The sequence below is a fragment of the Benincasa hispida genome, chromosome 2 (genome assembly GCF_027475165.1).
Source record: "Benincasa hispida cultivar pf3 chromosome 2, pf3_genome.v1.1, whole genome shotgun sequence".
Lineage (NCBI taxonomy): Eukaryota > Viridiplantae > Streptophyta > Magnoliopsida > Cucurbitales > Cucurbitaceae > Benincasa > Benincasa hispida.
The window spans coordinates 23,356,788-23,371,472 of NC_143479.1; the positions used below are offsets into that span (position 1 = coordinate 23,356,788).

Below are 14,685 nucleotides of genomic sequence, written 5' to 3' on the forward strand. Positions count from 1 at the left end.
TCTTAAGACTCTGTATCTTTTGAGGACTTCAAACCGATTGTTTCAAGTTTCAACCCTTAAAACCATCTAGCCCCTCTAACTGAAGAATTTTCCCTTCCATATCACAAACTACAAAGGATAGGATAATATTTCAATTTTGTCATTTTGGTTCATCAACTTCTGAAATTGTCCCTAGACATTTTCCTTCTCCTTTGCTTTTAAAGACAAATTTCTGAAGTTTGCAAAGATGATGTAATGTAACACTGAAATTTGTCCTACTACCCATATACAAATCATGTTATAGCTTAGCAGAAACTAATTTGTTTAATTTTTACTATCCACGAATTACTATCACAAAATAAAAATTCAGAATACATACTCAATATTCACTTTAAAATATTGAGTAAAGGGCGTGAGCTTGAGTGCCCTGCAAGATATCTGAAGTTGTGATCTGACATCATAAAAATATTCTCGATAATCCAACTGGTCTCTAAAGGGAAAATTTTCCCCCTACGGTAGGATAGAAAATTTTCCACACGACATTTATTATTTAACAATAGAGGGACTCCACTAAGAAAACAAATTAAGACAAATTTCCGGCGTGAACACGAAATTCATCAAGAGAAGATATGAAAAATTTTACCGCCAGAAAAATTTGGGAAGGATAACACAAATGCTAACAGTAGCTTAATGAATAAAAAGAGGAAGCAACAGTTTATCATTTTTTTGGTCCTTTTATGTTATTTTCTTTTTTTTTTTTTTTTTTGGGGGGGGGGGGGGGGGGGATTGGGTAGGACACACAGGCAAAGAGAAGATAAAAATACTTTTTTTCTTCAATTTCTTTCTCAAGAAAAGCTCTATTAACGTTCATGGTAACAATAGGATAGCATCTCCACTAACCAAAAAAGCAGATACACAACTACAAATGAACCCTAGGGATCAAAATTAAAAAGGAAAAAAAAAATTGAACATTAATTTTATTCTCTGACGTGAGCTATATTATATGTTCCTCCTAAAGATTACTATCTAGCCGACTAGCCCATTGACTAGTACTAACATGAGGGCAGGACATTAATACAAAGCCACCAGTTATACTAATAACAATCATGATCTTTTCATTGTCAATCCACTGGGGAGGAACCTTACACAACTACACTGTTTTAATTTGGCAACAGCTTCCTGCGACTTACCAAGAGCGAGATCAACATAAACTGCAGTCAAAGTGGCTTCTGGACTGTTCGGCATAATCGATAATGCTTCTGATACAAACTGTTGTGCCTCTTCAAAATTTCCTTGTAAAGCCGAAACAGTGGCAAAATTTGCAAGGAGGACGGCCCGTGCTTCCTCTGGTCTTAGGAACTTGATGTGATGAGCATCCTCCTGAGATGAATTATTAGCAGTCGTCGATCCTCCGTTTGCGCCTTCAAGATCAGCAGTCCCATCTATTCGCCATAGTTCACAGTCCTCCTGACTGAATGGCAATTTGAAATCAATCCCTCCGAATACATAGTATAATAAATGGTCGGCAGCTTCTTTTGTTCTATTTAGCAAGCAAAGAGCCTCTGCAGCATAAACGTGGCCTAAGAATGTATAAACTTTATTACTTTCTTGAAGCTCCACAAGAGACCTTGCAATTGTCAGAGATCTCAACGGGTTTCCAAGTTTCAACTCCACATAAGCCAGGTTTGCAAGAAGTGCTTGCTTAATCAACAGGTTTTCTCTCCGAGAAATTTCATCATAATAGGAGAGGGAGTTTTGCACAAGTTCCTGAATAGTAGCACCTTTTTGTTCCTTTGCATCACCGTTTGCAGTTACCTGACTTGAGCCTAGAGTTGAGGCGGAGGCCTTGGAATCAATACAATGTAAGTTCTTATAATTTCTCCTTGAAGTCGCTACTTCACTTGAATCTCTCTCCTCCAAGGAAGAATTGGAGGACAAGACAGAATGCAAAAAGCTTGTCTCAGAATGGTTTAACAAGTACAGGGCATTAGAGAGACATTGCCGAGCAAGAGAAATTGACAGCTTAGGTTGTCCTTCGCTGCTGAAATGCCCATCTTCTCTTCCAGAGGAATATGCACATCCGTTTTTCGAAATTCCATCTCCCAATACAAGCTGCCTCCATTTTCCTGTTCCAACAACATGAACCTTGATATCTGATCTATCGGAATCTGCAAGGTTGTCCTTTAGAAGCCCCTTCTCTGAAGCCATTAAGCAGCATTCAGCAAGACGGAGCCACAGCAGAGGACGGTTATAGAAAATCAAACTGGCTTTTTGAAAGCATCGAGCAGCAAGAAGTGGTTTTCCACAAGCCAAGTACTGAACACCACAATTATAGATGATAAGAAGAGAGTTGTCCTGTGAAACAGTAGTTGGTTTTCTATCCTTCCAGAGAGCTGTACTATTAGATACAGCTTTGGAAAAGAATACTGTTGATGAATGATACTTCCCAAGTTGGTTATATATGCAGCCAAGGTTGTTGTTTAACATGCTTGAGATCCCCATGTCTGTCCGGTTACTTGAAGCCAGTAGTAGCTTCATGGCCTTACGATGGTTGCCACGGGCATATTCAAGTTCAGCCTTCAAGAGAAGAGCCATGGATGAATCTATCCCACGAGCAATGTTCATGGCATGCTTTGCTTCACGCTTCGCTTGCTTTAAATTTCTAGTGAGAAGAAGAAAGCGAACCTTATATAGCTGCAATTTAAGCTTGAGATCAACTGTAGATAAAGATCGATCAATTGGGATCCTTAAAAGAACGTTCGAAGATGAAAAACCAGTCTGTGTTGCTGGATTCTGTCCACCAATATCCAGTGTTGATAACATAGACTCGTACTCAAATGTCTCTTCTGACAAAGTTCTCGATAGAGCATTTTCCGATGCATTGACACTTGCAGCTAAATCTGAATTGGAAGATTCAAAGGCAGAAGCATTGGTAGGAATGGATGAAGATTTTGCAACCACGTTTGTGGATTGTTGTACCCCTGTACCAACATTTTCACTTTGGCTTGTACTGGTAACCCCAAAAGCCTTTTCGAGATAAAGTAGAACATCCTGACAAAAAATACATGAGAACCCCATTTTCAATATATCATCACGCATTTGTCAACAGAACTCAGTTCCACTAAAGACAAAAGAGTCTAGAAACAACATGAGAATATATACACACCAAGAACAGATGGTACAAATTCCTAAAAATACAGATAAGAGAGAAAGCACACCGCATGATATACACAGAAATTACAGCAACCCAACTGTCCCACGGCAGAAGGATAAAACTAACTAATCTCGCAACCATATTACTTAAAACATTTCCTCCTGAATGTAGCATCTGAATCTTATGCTCATGAGATTTTGTGGAGGCAAAAATGTAAAAACAGGTGGCTGAAAGATGGGATTATGAACCCTAGTTACTTTCATTGTCTTGAGAGTGCTAAAGAAAGGAAAAACACTATTCTTGAGGTGCTGGCCGGAGACGGAAATAGCTTACTGACAGAGGGTGGAATTGAATCAGAGGTCGTATCGTTTCTACCTACAATCAATCATCGGGATCCCATTTCCCCCAACAGGCATCTGATCTAGAATCCCCTTTGCTGAAACATTGATTCATATGGCTGTTAAGGACCTCGGATCGAGTAAATGTCTAGGCCAAATGGTTTGACGACAGAGTTCTATAAAAAAATTGGAACATCCTCAAGGTTAAGATTGTGTCCAAAGATTTTTTTTTAAGACCAGAATCATTGATGCATGTTTAAAAGAAAACATATATTTATCTTATTCCTAAAAGATCGATGCTCGTATGGTTGGCAATTGTAGACCCATTAGCCTCATCTCTTGTCAATACAAGATCATTGCCAAAAGTTCTCTCAGAGCGTCTGGTGCAATACCAAAAGACTAATTCTTGAATGGAATGATTCTCAAAATGGGAGAGAATGATCTTATTTATAGAGGAAATTAAATATAAGATGTTTAACTAACTATCATAACAACTAACAGTTAGCTAACAATTAGCAATTAACTCACTCCTATCTTTTTTAGCTAGTTATTTACAAAAGGGCCCTTTTGGCCTTACACCAATCCACCCCTCCCAAATCAAACTCGTTCTCAAATGAGCTAAGAAGCTAAATGAAAGTCATTCAGGACATAATATAGTTTCAAATCAGCAATATTGAAGACGGGGTTGACATGAAGATCTTCTAGTAGCTCAATTTATTAAGCATTGCTACCGTATTTTGCTAGTACTTTACATGGTCCAATATGTCTATCCTTCAATTTATTATAATTTTCAGTGAGAAATTGGTTTTTGCGTAAATGAACCATCACAAAATCTCCTTCAAATGTTACTTCTCTTCTTCACTTATCCTTGGCTTCTTTGTACGACAAAGTTTGTTTTTTCTAAGTGATCGTGGACTTTCTTGTGTAGTTCTTGTATTCTTTCCACCATATTTTCAGCTTCACTACTTACATCCACAAAGGAGGGTAAGTTGGCAAGGTCAAATATGAGTTTTGGAATTCGAGTATATACCACTTATAACGGGCATCTTCCAAATGATTTGTTCTTCATATTGTTAAAGGCAAACTCGGCTTGTGCAAGGGCTAAGTCCCATTGTTTAGGTCTTGAGCCACTTAAAGTATAAGGTTTTCCAATGTTCTGTTGGTTACCTCCGTTTGACTGTCTGTTTGTAAATGAGAAGTAGTACTAAATTTCAATGTAGTTCAAACTTCTTCCATAGAACATGCCAAAAATGGCTAAGGAACTTGACATCTCTATCCGAAACGATGGATTTAGGCACTCCATGAAGTCTAACAACTTCTCTAAAGAAGAGGTTAGCAATGTAGACCGCATCATTCATTTTTTTGCAACCTAGAAAATGAGATATCTTGTTGAAACGATCAATAAGTACCAGAACTGCATCATATCCCCATTGTGTTTTAGGAAGTTCAAGTACAAAATCAACTGATAAGTCTTCCCAAATGGTTGTGGGTGTGTAAGCTGGCATTTGTGGAAGTCCCTTGGCTCTTTGGCATATGGCACATCTACAATATAAAAATCTTCTAAATTTATGTGATTAGTGCAACTGTACCATACCTTCCCAAAGTCTAAATCTTCTTCATATAGTTATGAAAGGTGGTTGAATGCAATCACTTTGGTAGATAGAATGGTTAGCAAAGAACTCTTTCGACTCAAATCGGCAACCTTGTTTTCTTTGTCAGCTTGATGCTTGATAACAAAATCAAACTGTTGGATGTATGAAATCCACTCGCATGCATTCGGTTTATATTTTTTTGAGCTTGCAAGTATTTTAATGAGAAGTGACCGGTCAACAAGAGGAACTTCTTGGATAGTAAGTATCGCTCCCATTGTTTTAATGCTTGGACAAGAGCATATAGCTCTTGTTCATAAGTACTCCAAGTTTGCCTCGAGGTGCTGAGCTTCTCGCTAAAATATTCTATTGGATGGCCTTGCTGAGACAAGACACCACTAATCCTCACGACACATGCGTCAACTATTACTTCGAATGGAGCTGAAAAATCTGGTAACTTCAAAACAAGGTTGGTGCTCAAATTCTTTTTAATACAAACAAAGCTGGTTTGTTGCTTTTCACCCTATATAAAGATGTGTCTTTCTTCAAACAATTAATTATTGGTGTTGTTAATGAAGTTTTTAATAAACTTCCTATAAAATGATGCCAAGCCAAGGAAAGCTTGGATGTCTTTCATTGTTGATGGAGTTAGCCAATGAGTGATTGCTTCAATCTTCTTTGGATTAACTTTGATTTGATTTGGCCAATAGGAAGCCAAGGAATGCAATCTCCTTCACAAGAAAAAAACACTTCTCGTTATTGTCTTTGGATTAACTTTGATTTGATTTTGGCCAATAGGAGGATCAATGTTCCTTAAAGCTATAGATTACTCAGGCAAGACTAAAGATAAATACTTCATAGCAAATTTGATGAAAGAAGTTATAAATGAGGTGGGACATGAGAATGTGATTCAAATAATCGCTGACAATGCTGTAAATTGTAAGAGTGCAGGACAAATTATTGAATCACATTTCCCCAACATAGTTTAGACACCTTGTGTAGTTCATACTCTCAATCTAGCTTTGAAGAATATTTGTGCTGCAAGAAATATTGATAGTAATCAACATGTATTTGCAGAGTGTAGTTGGATTTCTGAAATTTCAGATGATGTTATGTTAGTCAAGCACTTTATCATGAACCATTCTACAAGGCTTGCTATGTTCAATGAGTTTGTGTCTTTGAAGTTACTTGCAAGTAGCAGAAACACAATTTGCATCTACCATCATTATGCTTAGAAGATTTAAACTCATTAAGGGTGGTTTGCAAACAATGGTTATCAGTGATAAATGGGGATGCTATAGAGAAGATGATATGGTGAAAGTAAGATGTGTAAAGGAGTTGGTACTTAATGATATTTGGTGGGATAAGATTGATTATATTCTTTCTTTTACTGCTTCTATTTATAATATGATCAGAGATTATGATACGGACAAACCTTGCCTCCATTTGGTATATGATACGCGGGGCACCATGATTGAAAAAGTGAAAGTAGCAATCTATAGACATGAAGGAAAGCATGCAGATGAATCCCATCTTTTTATGAAGTGGTACATCAAATTTTGATTGATCGTTGGAATAAAAATAACACTCATCTCCATTGTTTGGCATATTCTCTAAATCTAAGGTATTCTAAGACATCTTAGATCTTTATTTTATATTTTCAATTCCTAAGCACACACTAAAGTTAGGTATATTTGGTAATTTTATTTAGGTATTATAGTGCATAATGGCTTGAAGAAGACAAGACTCGATTCCCACCACATAAAGACTTAGAAGTATCAAGAGAGAGGATGAAGTGTATCAGAAGACAAGACTCGATTGCCAATTTCTCTACAATGTCTGCAGAGTTTGCTAAACATGATTCCATACGTGACAGATATAATATGCCTCCGAAGAGTTGGTGGGCATCCATGGTGCATTTACTCCAACTTTACAATCACTAGCTATGAAGTTACTTGTTCAACCTTCATCTTCCTCGTGTTCAGCGAAATTGGAGTACATATTCATTTTTGCACTCCATGAGAAGGAACAAGATGACACCACAACGTGCAAAAGACTTGGTGTACATCCATAGCAATCTACATCTTTTATCAAGAACTCCTAAATATTTCAAAGGAGAGACGAAAATGTAGGACATTGCTGGAGATTCATTTGATTCATTTGAAGATGCGAGAATGCTTGAAGTAGCTAATTTATCTTTGGACGAACCAGAATTGGAAGTTATAGTTTTACTGATGATAGTGATCAGAATGAAGCTTCGAGTAGTTAAGAGGACATTGGACAAGAATGAAGAAAATATGTAGAAGGCTTGACCTCTTTGATTCTATTTTGTGGTTTTATAACTTTTCTGGTGTTGAACTAATTACTGTTATGACTTATGACATCGGACCGTTAGTCTCTTATCTATTATCATCATTTTCATAAATTGCATGGTTGTTAATGATGTCTTTAAATGGAATATTTCACAATGTGTTTATTGCACGACATATATTTAATTTTTTTAATAAAAAAAATGTCCCTAACGTGAAGTGTCCTACTTTTTTGAAAATCGACGTGCCACTGTGTCGGTGTCGCTGTGTCGCGTGTCAATGTCCATGTTTCTTAGGTTTTACCTTCTCTTTGATGTCCATTCTCAGCCCACTAATGAATCGTGCTATCAAGTGTTGTTCGTTTTTCAACCAAATTAGTTCTTGCTCCCAAACGATGGAACTCTTCCATGAAATCAGCTACTGTCCGAGGGCCTTATCTACAATTTTGGTACTAATTGTACAGTGTTTGCTCGTAACTAGGAGGAAGAAATCTTTCTTTCATCAACCGTTTCATCTTCTTCCACGTTCGGTTAGGCCTCTTGCCTTGTCTTTGCCGATTTACTTCCAATTGATCCCACCACGCAGATGCTCCTCTTTTCAACTTGAAGGCAACCAATTGAACCTTCTTGTGATTCGGTGTATTCATGTAATCAGAGAAATTCTCCGTGTTCTTGATCCAATCAAGAAATGTTTCAATGTCACACTTACCATTATAAAACGGCAAGTTTAGCTTCATTTTGAAGTAGCTAGTTTATCTTTGGACGAACCAGAATTGGAAGCTATAGTTTTTACTGATGATGGTGATCAAAATGAAACTTCGAGTAGTTAAGAGGACATTGGACAAGAATGAAGAAAATATGTAGAAGGCTTGACTTCTTTGATTCTATTTTGTGGTTTTGTAACTTTTGTGGTGTTGAACTAATTACTAAAACTTGTAATGACTTATGACATTGGACTGTTAGTCATCTTATCTATTATCATCATTTTCATGAATTGTATGGTTGTTAATGAAGTCTTTAAATGGAATATTTCACAATGTGTTTATTGCACGACATATATTTAATTTTTTTAATAAAAAAAAACGTGTTCCCGACGTGTCGTGTCCTACTTTTTTGAAAATCAGCATGTCACCGTGTCGGTGTCGCGTGTCGATGTCCATGCTTCTTAGGTTTTACCTTCTCTTTGATGTCCATTCTCAGCCCACTAATGAACCATGCTATCAAGTGTTGTTCGTTTTCAGCCAAATTAGTTCTTGCTCCCAAACGATGGAACTCTTCCATGAAATCAGCAGCTGTTTGAGGACCTTACTACAAGTTTGGTACTGATTGTACAGTGTTTGCTCGTAACTGGGAGGAAAAAATCTTTCTTTCATCAACCGTTTCATCTTCTTCCACGTTCGGATAGGCCTCTTGCCTTGTCTTTGCCGATTTACTTCCAATTGATCCCACCACACGGATGCTCCTCTTTTCAACTTGAAGGCAACCAATCAAACCTTCTTGTGATCCGGTGTATTCATGTAATCAAAGAAATTCTCCGTGTTCTTAATCCAATCAAGAAATGTTTCAATGTCACACTTAGCATTATAAAACAGCAAGTCTATCTTCATTTTGAAGTCATATGGATCACCTCTAGCTTCATATCTTCCTTCTCGGTCCCTTCTTGCATCAAAATATTCTTCTTCTGGATCATTTTCACTCAAAGAATCCCAATCTTGGTCTTCTTGGGATCTTTCTTAAACATGTGGTCATCCTCTTGGGTTTTCTTGGAGATGCCTATGCATTCTTGAAACCCTTTCTTGATGAATTTCTTGCTGAGATTGAAAGTTTCTTGGCTGTCCAGCTCCACGTTTTCCTCTTCTTCCCCAATTTTGATTGAACATTGGAGCATCTTCTTCAATTTGGGTCAGTGCCACTAAAGCATCCATCCTTCTCACAAGTGTTGCCACCATTTCTTGACGGTAGTTCATCGAACCATGAATTCCCTCCAACGAGTCTTCAACGGACAGCAAGCGTCTCGTTGTAGTTTTTGGAGAGAGGGTGGGCATTTCTTCCCCCTCTTGAATCTCCACCATTCGGCTTATTGGCTTTTCTTCCGGCCATTGATCCCCAAATCTTGGATTGCTTTGATACTAAATTTGGTGCAATACTTAGATTAATTCTTGAATGAAATGATTCTCTCTCAAAATGGGAAAGAAGGATTTTATTTATAGAGGAAATTAGTTACAAGATGTTTAACTATCATAACAACTAACAATTAGCTAACAATTAACATTAATTAACCCCTATCTTTTTTAGCTAGTTATTTACAAAAAAGCCCTTTCAGCCTTACACTAGCGCCTCAAAAAGACCCTACCCTCCACCATTACTAAATTCCAGTCAGCATTTGTGGAAGGTCGACAAATCCTTGATGCATCATTAATTGCCAATGAAGTCATTGAAGATTGTGCCAAAAAAAAGAAACACAACGTGGTGGTTAAACTAGACATTGAGAGAGCATTTGATAAGGTGGACTAGGAATTCCTCGATCTCATCCTCAAGGATAAAGGCTTTGGTGCAAAATGGCAAAAAATGGATAAAGGGTTGTATGTCCTCGGCAAACTTCTCTATCACCATTAATGGCCATCCGTTAGACCACCAATATTATTACAAAATCATCGGAGGGGTAAAAAGGGACTCAAAAATGTAGTGGGTAGTGTGGCTTCATCATCCAATAGTTTTTTTTTTTTAATAGAAGCTTCATCATCCAATAGTGAACGAGTGGGCCCCAAGGTTAGTTAGGGGAAGGAGAGAATATTTGTGAGAGGGGGGAAACGGAAGGGAGTCAGTTTTCATTTTCAGTTTAGAGTCGTCTTTCGAGGGTGGGAGAATCAAATCTTAGCTTCCAAGAGAGGCTAAGGGTTGTAACTAGCCTTAGGGTTTCTTTTCTCAGTTTGAATAATACTCCTAGAGATCGGTTCTTATCAAATTGGTACCAAAGTACAACAATCTAGGGAAATTTGGAAAGATGGCTTAGAAGAGAATGGAAGAACGTCTTGACACAATGGATCAAGAACTAACAAGACTTCGTAAAAGTTACCGAGGAATCGGTTCAAAGTCAACCGATATTTCAATATTCATAAGTTGATGGAGTTGGAGTGGTTGACATCAGTTTTGAAGGAATCGCACTATATTGGTGTCATTCTAAAGAAGAGCGAGAGTCGTTCAAAGATTGGAAGGAGTTAAAGACAAGATTGTTGGAGCGATTGTGATAGTCCAGAAAAAGGGTTGTGTATAGTCAATTTCTTGCGATTAAGTAGGAGACGATAGTAGAAGAGTATCGAGATCTTGTCGATGAGCTTGTGGCGCCAATATCACAGCTTTCTAGTCAAGTATTGGAAGAGACATTCATGAATGGGCTCGTGTCGTGGATCAAGGCAGAAGTGGAGTGTTGGGAGCCCAGTGGGCTTGCGAGTGTGATGAAGCTAGCCTTTAATAGAGAATATGGAGTTAACGAAAGCAAAAGCAGGCCTCTATGGACATACAGTAGGTAAGGCCCAATCCCAAACTACTATGGTTAAAAATATTGTTCCAATTGCAGCAAAAGGTGTGAAGACGAACAAGGTAGTGACGATGAGGATGTCTACACTGCGAGGTATTTCGACGATGGGAAACAAAAGAGAAAGGCCATCGAAAATGATTGTCGGATGCAGAGTTTCAAACTAGGAAGGAGAAGAGTTTATGTTTCCGTTGCAACGAATGATACTTTGCAAGCCATAAGTGTATGGTGCGAGATCAGAAGGAGTTGCATATTTTGTTAGTGCATGAGAACAATGAAGAGTGGAAAGTATTTCAATACGAGAATGAACTAGTGGAGCCGATTGAGCTTAAGGAAGTTAAAATGGAACCAATAGTAGAGTTATCTTTGATTTTAGCCGTAGGGTTGATGAATTCAAGAACTATGAAGTTGAGAGGGTCACAGTCAAATAGTAGGGGGTGACTGTTGCTAATCAACAGTGGGGCAACACATAATTTCATATTGACTAACTAATCTTGTAATTGGGGTGAAATTGAATTAGAGTTTGCATCATTTCTACCTTCAATCAATCATTGGGAGCCCATTTCCCCCAACAAGCATCTAACCTAGAATCCCCCTTCATTGAAACAGAGATTCATATGGCTATTAAGGACCTCGGATCTAGTAAATCTCCAGGCCCAAATGGTTTGACGGCAAAGTTCTATAAAAAATATATATATTGAAACATCCTCAAGGGACATTAAGAGTGTGTTTCAAGATTTTTTTAAGAATGCATGTTCGAACATAACATATTGCCTTATTCCTAAGAAGATTGATGTCGTATGGTTGGCAATTACAAACCCATTAGCCACATCTCTTGTCAATACAATACAAGATCATTGCCAAGAGTTCTCTTAGATGGCCTTTAAAGACCCTGCCCTGCACCATTACTAAATTCCAATCAGCATTTGTGGAAGGTAGACAAATCCTTGATGGATCATTAATTGCCAATTAAGTCATTGAAGATTGTGCTTAGTGGTTAAACTAGACACTGAGAGAGCATTTGATAAGGTGGACTAGGAATTCCTCAATCTCATCCTCAAGGATAAAGACTTTGGTGCAAAATGGCAAAAAAATGGACAAAGGGTGGTGTGTCCTCATCAAACTTCTCTATCATCATTAATGGGCATCCTAGGGGAAAGATTCGTGCCACAAAGGGCCTTAGACAAGGTGATCTATTATCTCCCTTCCTTTTCGTAGTTATGATGGATTGTTTTAGTAGAATGTTGATTTGGGTCAGTGATAAAGGGATATGTTGGAAAAAGCTCTTTTTGGGTCCACACCTCCTTTTTGCTCATGATAGTTGATACACTTTTGATGATGATCCACTTTTCAAAGTTGGATGCACTTGCTTCTAAAATATTGTTTGGCTTGTTAACTATTTTGAGAAGACTTCAAGCTTGAATGTCACCCATGACAAATCAGAGATTGCGGGCATTAACTCTACACAAGAAGTTATTGAATTGATTTCTTGCAAATATGGTTGCAAAATGGGCCATTGCAATTATCTCGATTTGCCTCTTTTTGACAAGCCAAGGATTTTATCTTTTTGGAATCCTATCATTGAGAAAATTGAAAGAAGACTTCTATCTTGGAGCCAACACATTTTATGAAGCATAGATATGGATACAAATTCGAGTTACAGATACGATAAGATGAGGCAATACACCAATTTCTAGGGAGGGGTAGATCGGAGTGATGAAAGGCTAAAATCTCAGTGGATCGTGCCAGCAAGGCCACTCTGCCACTTGCAATATTCTGTCGCGTATTTAAGTCGTCTACAAAGGATTCTACCCATCGTTCGGTGAGGAATTACGTTACAAGGCAGCCCCCACAACACATCTGCCGCGAGGGTTTAGCCAACGACACGTGCCTTTGGGGGCCAGAAGACCCCCACTGCTAGTCGGCAATACGCCAATTTCTAAAAAATTAAAATACAGATACGTTGAGGATACGTTATTTTTTTATATATTTTTTTGTTATATGTAAATTTAGCATCGAGATACCAAGTAACTACATGATGATAATGCATAATTAATTTGTTGTAATACTAAATTTAAGTTCAATTAAAGGAGATTTAAAAAGAGCGAAAAAAGAGAGAGGGAAAAGATTAAAAAAAAAAACTTGGTGAAGGCCAGTGTCACCCACTAGCCACTAGCGATGGCGACGAGGCTGAATTGTGGTGGATGGTCAGCTACAGGCGTAGGGATGACCCTAAAAGCAATGACAATGAGGATGAAAGGGGCTAAGGGTGAAAAGAGGATTATTTTGAAACAAGCTTTCTCTCTCCTTCGGATGGTTCACTAGTATCCCCAATGAGCTTAGCCTCACATACGCCCTCATCTAGCACTCATTCATGGATGAAAAGAGGATTATTTGGACGATTTGATCAGAGCTTTCTTATGGATTTATGGATTAAATGGTTGGAAAGGAACAACCACCTCTTCAATCAAAAGGGAAGATCTTTTGACAACCTTATGGGAAATATTATCTACCTTGCTATGTCTTGGTGCAAATGTACATCTTTCTTTAGTTCTTTTAATCTTACATCTATTTTTACCAATTGGAGAAATCTCTTGTAACTTTGTTGGCTTGGATATTGCCCTTCTCTTGTAAAGTTCATACATTATATAAATAAAAACTTTGGAACATGCTTTGTAAATTAAGATTTAATTACAAGAATTGGTAAACCTACGACCAACTGTAATTCTCCTACATTATAGGACAAGTTAGCAAGTTCTAGAAACATGCTAAAATTTGACACTACAAGACTACTGAAATTTGAATTCTGCCAATAAAGTAAATCAGTTAGTCCGTTGGCTTCAGCTTGGGGTTCTCTGTAACAAGTTCTAGCAACATGCTAAAATGTGAAGTACGTAAGTGAAGTAAATGAAAATCATTAGTCCATTGGCTTTGGCTTAGGGTTCTCTGTTCTAGAATTTTCAGTTTCTGTTTTAACATTACTCGGTTGTTTATGTTTTTATCTTGGTTAAAGGTTTAAGTTACTGTTTCGTTTAGTTACTGTTAGTTAAGGAATAAATGCTGCTTTGTAGCCTTTAAATAGGGTCCCTAGGTTGTAAGAGGTATTATTTTCAGATTAATACAATGAATTCTCCCAGTACTGTCTCAAGAAAATTAGTTTACACTAGCAAAATATACAAAACTCTAACATGACTACTTACCGCAGACAATGCTGCATCATGGCAGGCTAATCCAACATCCAGCAGCAAAAAGCAAATATGAAGAGCTGTTGTCTGCATATCAATAGAGTAATTAAAAGAGAATTCCCATCACTAATATAATCAATAAACTCCAGTACCTCATCAATGGGTTCAATATTTTGATATAAGGGTTCAAGAACTGCTAACGCCTTTGTATATTCATGAAGATTGAACCACACGATAGCCTGTAGACAGATATTTTAAATTATCATGATCAAATCAATAATAAAATATTTTTCAACTAACTGGCCAATACATGCATTGAACTTACAATGTTTAGGATAGCAATGGAGGCATCAAACTCTTCCATGTATACCATATTGGCATTATTTGCAGCAGTCTGGTGAGCAGACACGTTATTTCCTTTAACCAAAGTACTCTTATTTTCAGGGTTAGCATCTGTTTGTTCTCCAGACGAAACTGCAAGGTTTTCACTTCTCTTCTGAACAAGCACATCCACGCGAATTGGCAGAAAGATAAGTATGTGTACATCATCATGCAATGGCCGAAAATACCAAAAAAGTGAATATGGGAGTGTGGGGA

General features: G+C 37.7%; 1 protein-coding gene across 1 annotated transcript; it reads right to left on the reverse strand.

Annotated features, from left to right (window-relative positions):
• Positions 1-791: 791 nt before the first annotated feature.
• Positions 792-14,602, reverse strand: LOC150037739 (uncharacterized). Its single transcript, XM_090310581.1, has 4 exons — positions 14,414-14,602; positions 14,241-14,327; positions 14,104-14,175; positions 792-3,030 (listed from the first exon to the last, which is right to left on the reverse strand). The coding sequence occupies exons 1-4, from the start codon at positions 14,459-14,461 to the stop codon at positions 1,084-1,086; spliced, it is 2,154 nt and encodes a 717-aa protein (XP_090166707.1). The 5' UTR covers positions 14,462-14,602; the 3' UTR covers positions 792-1,083.
• Between the last annotated feature and the right edge of the window lie 83 nt (positions 14,603-14,685).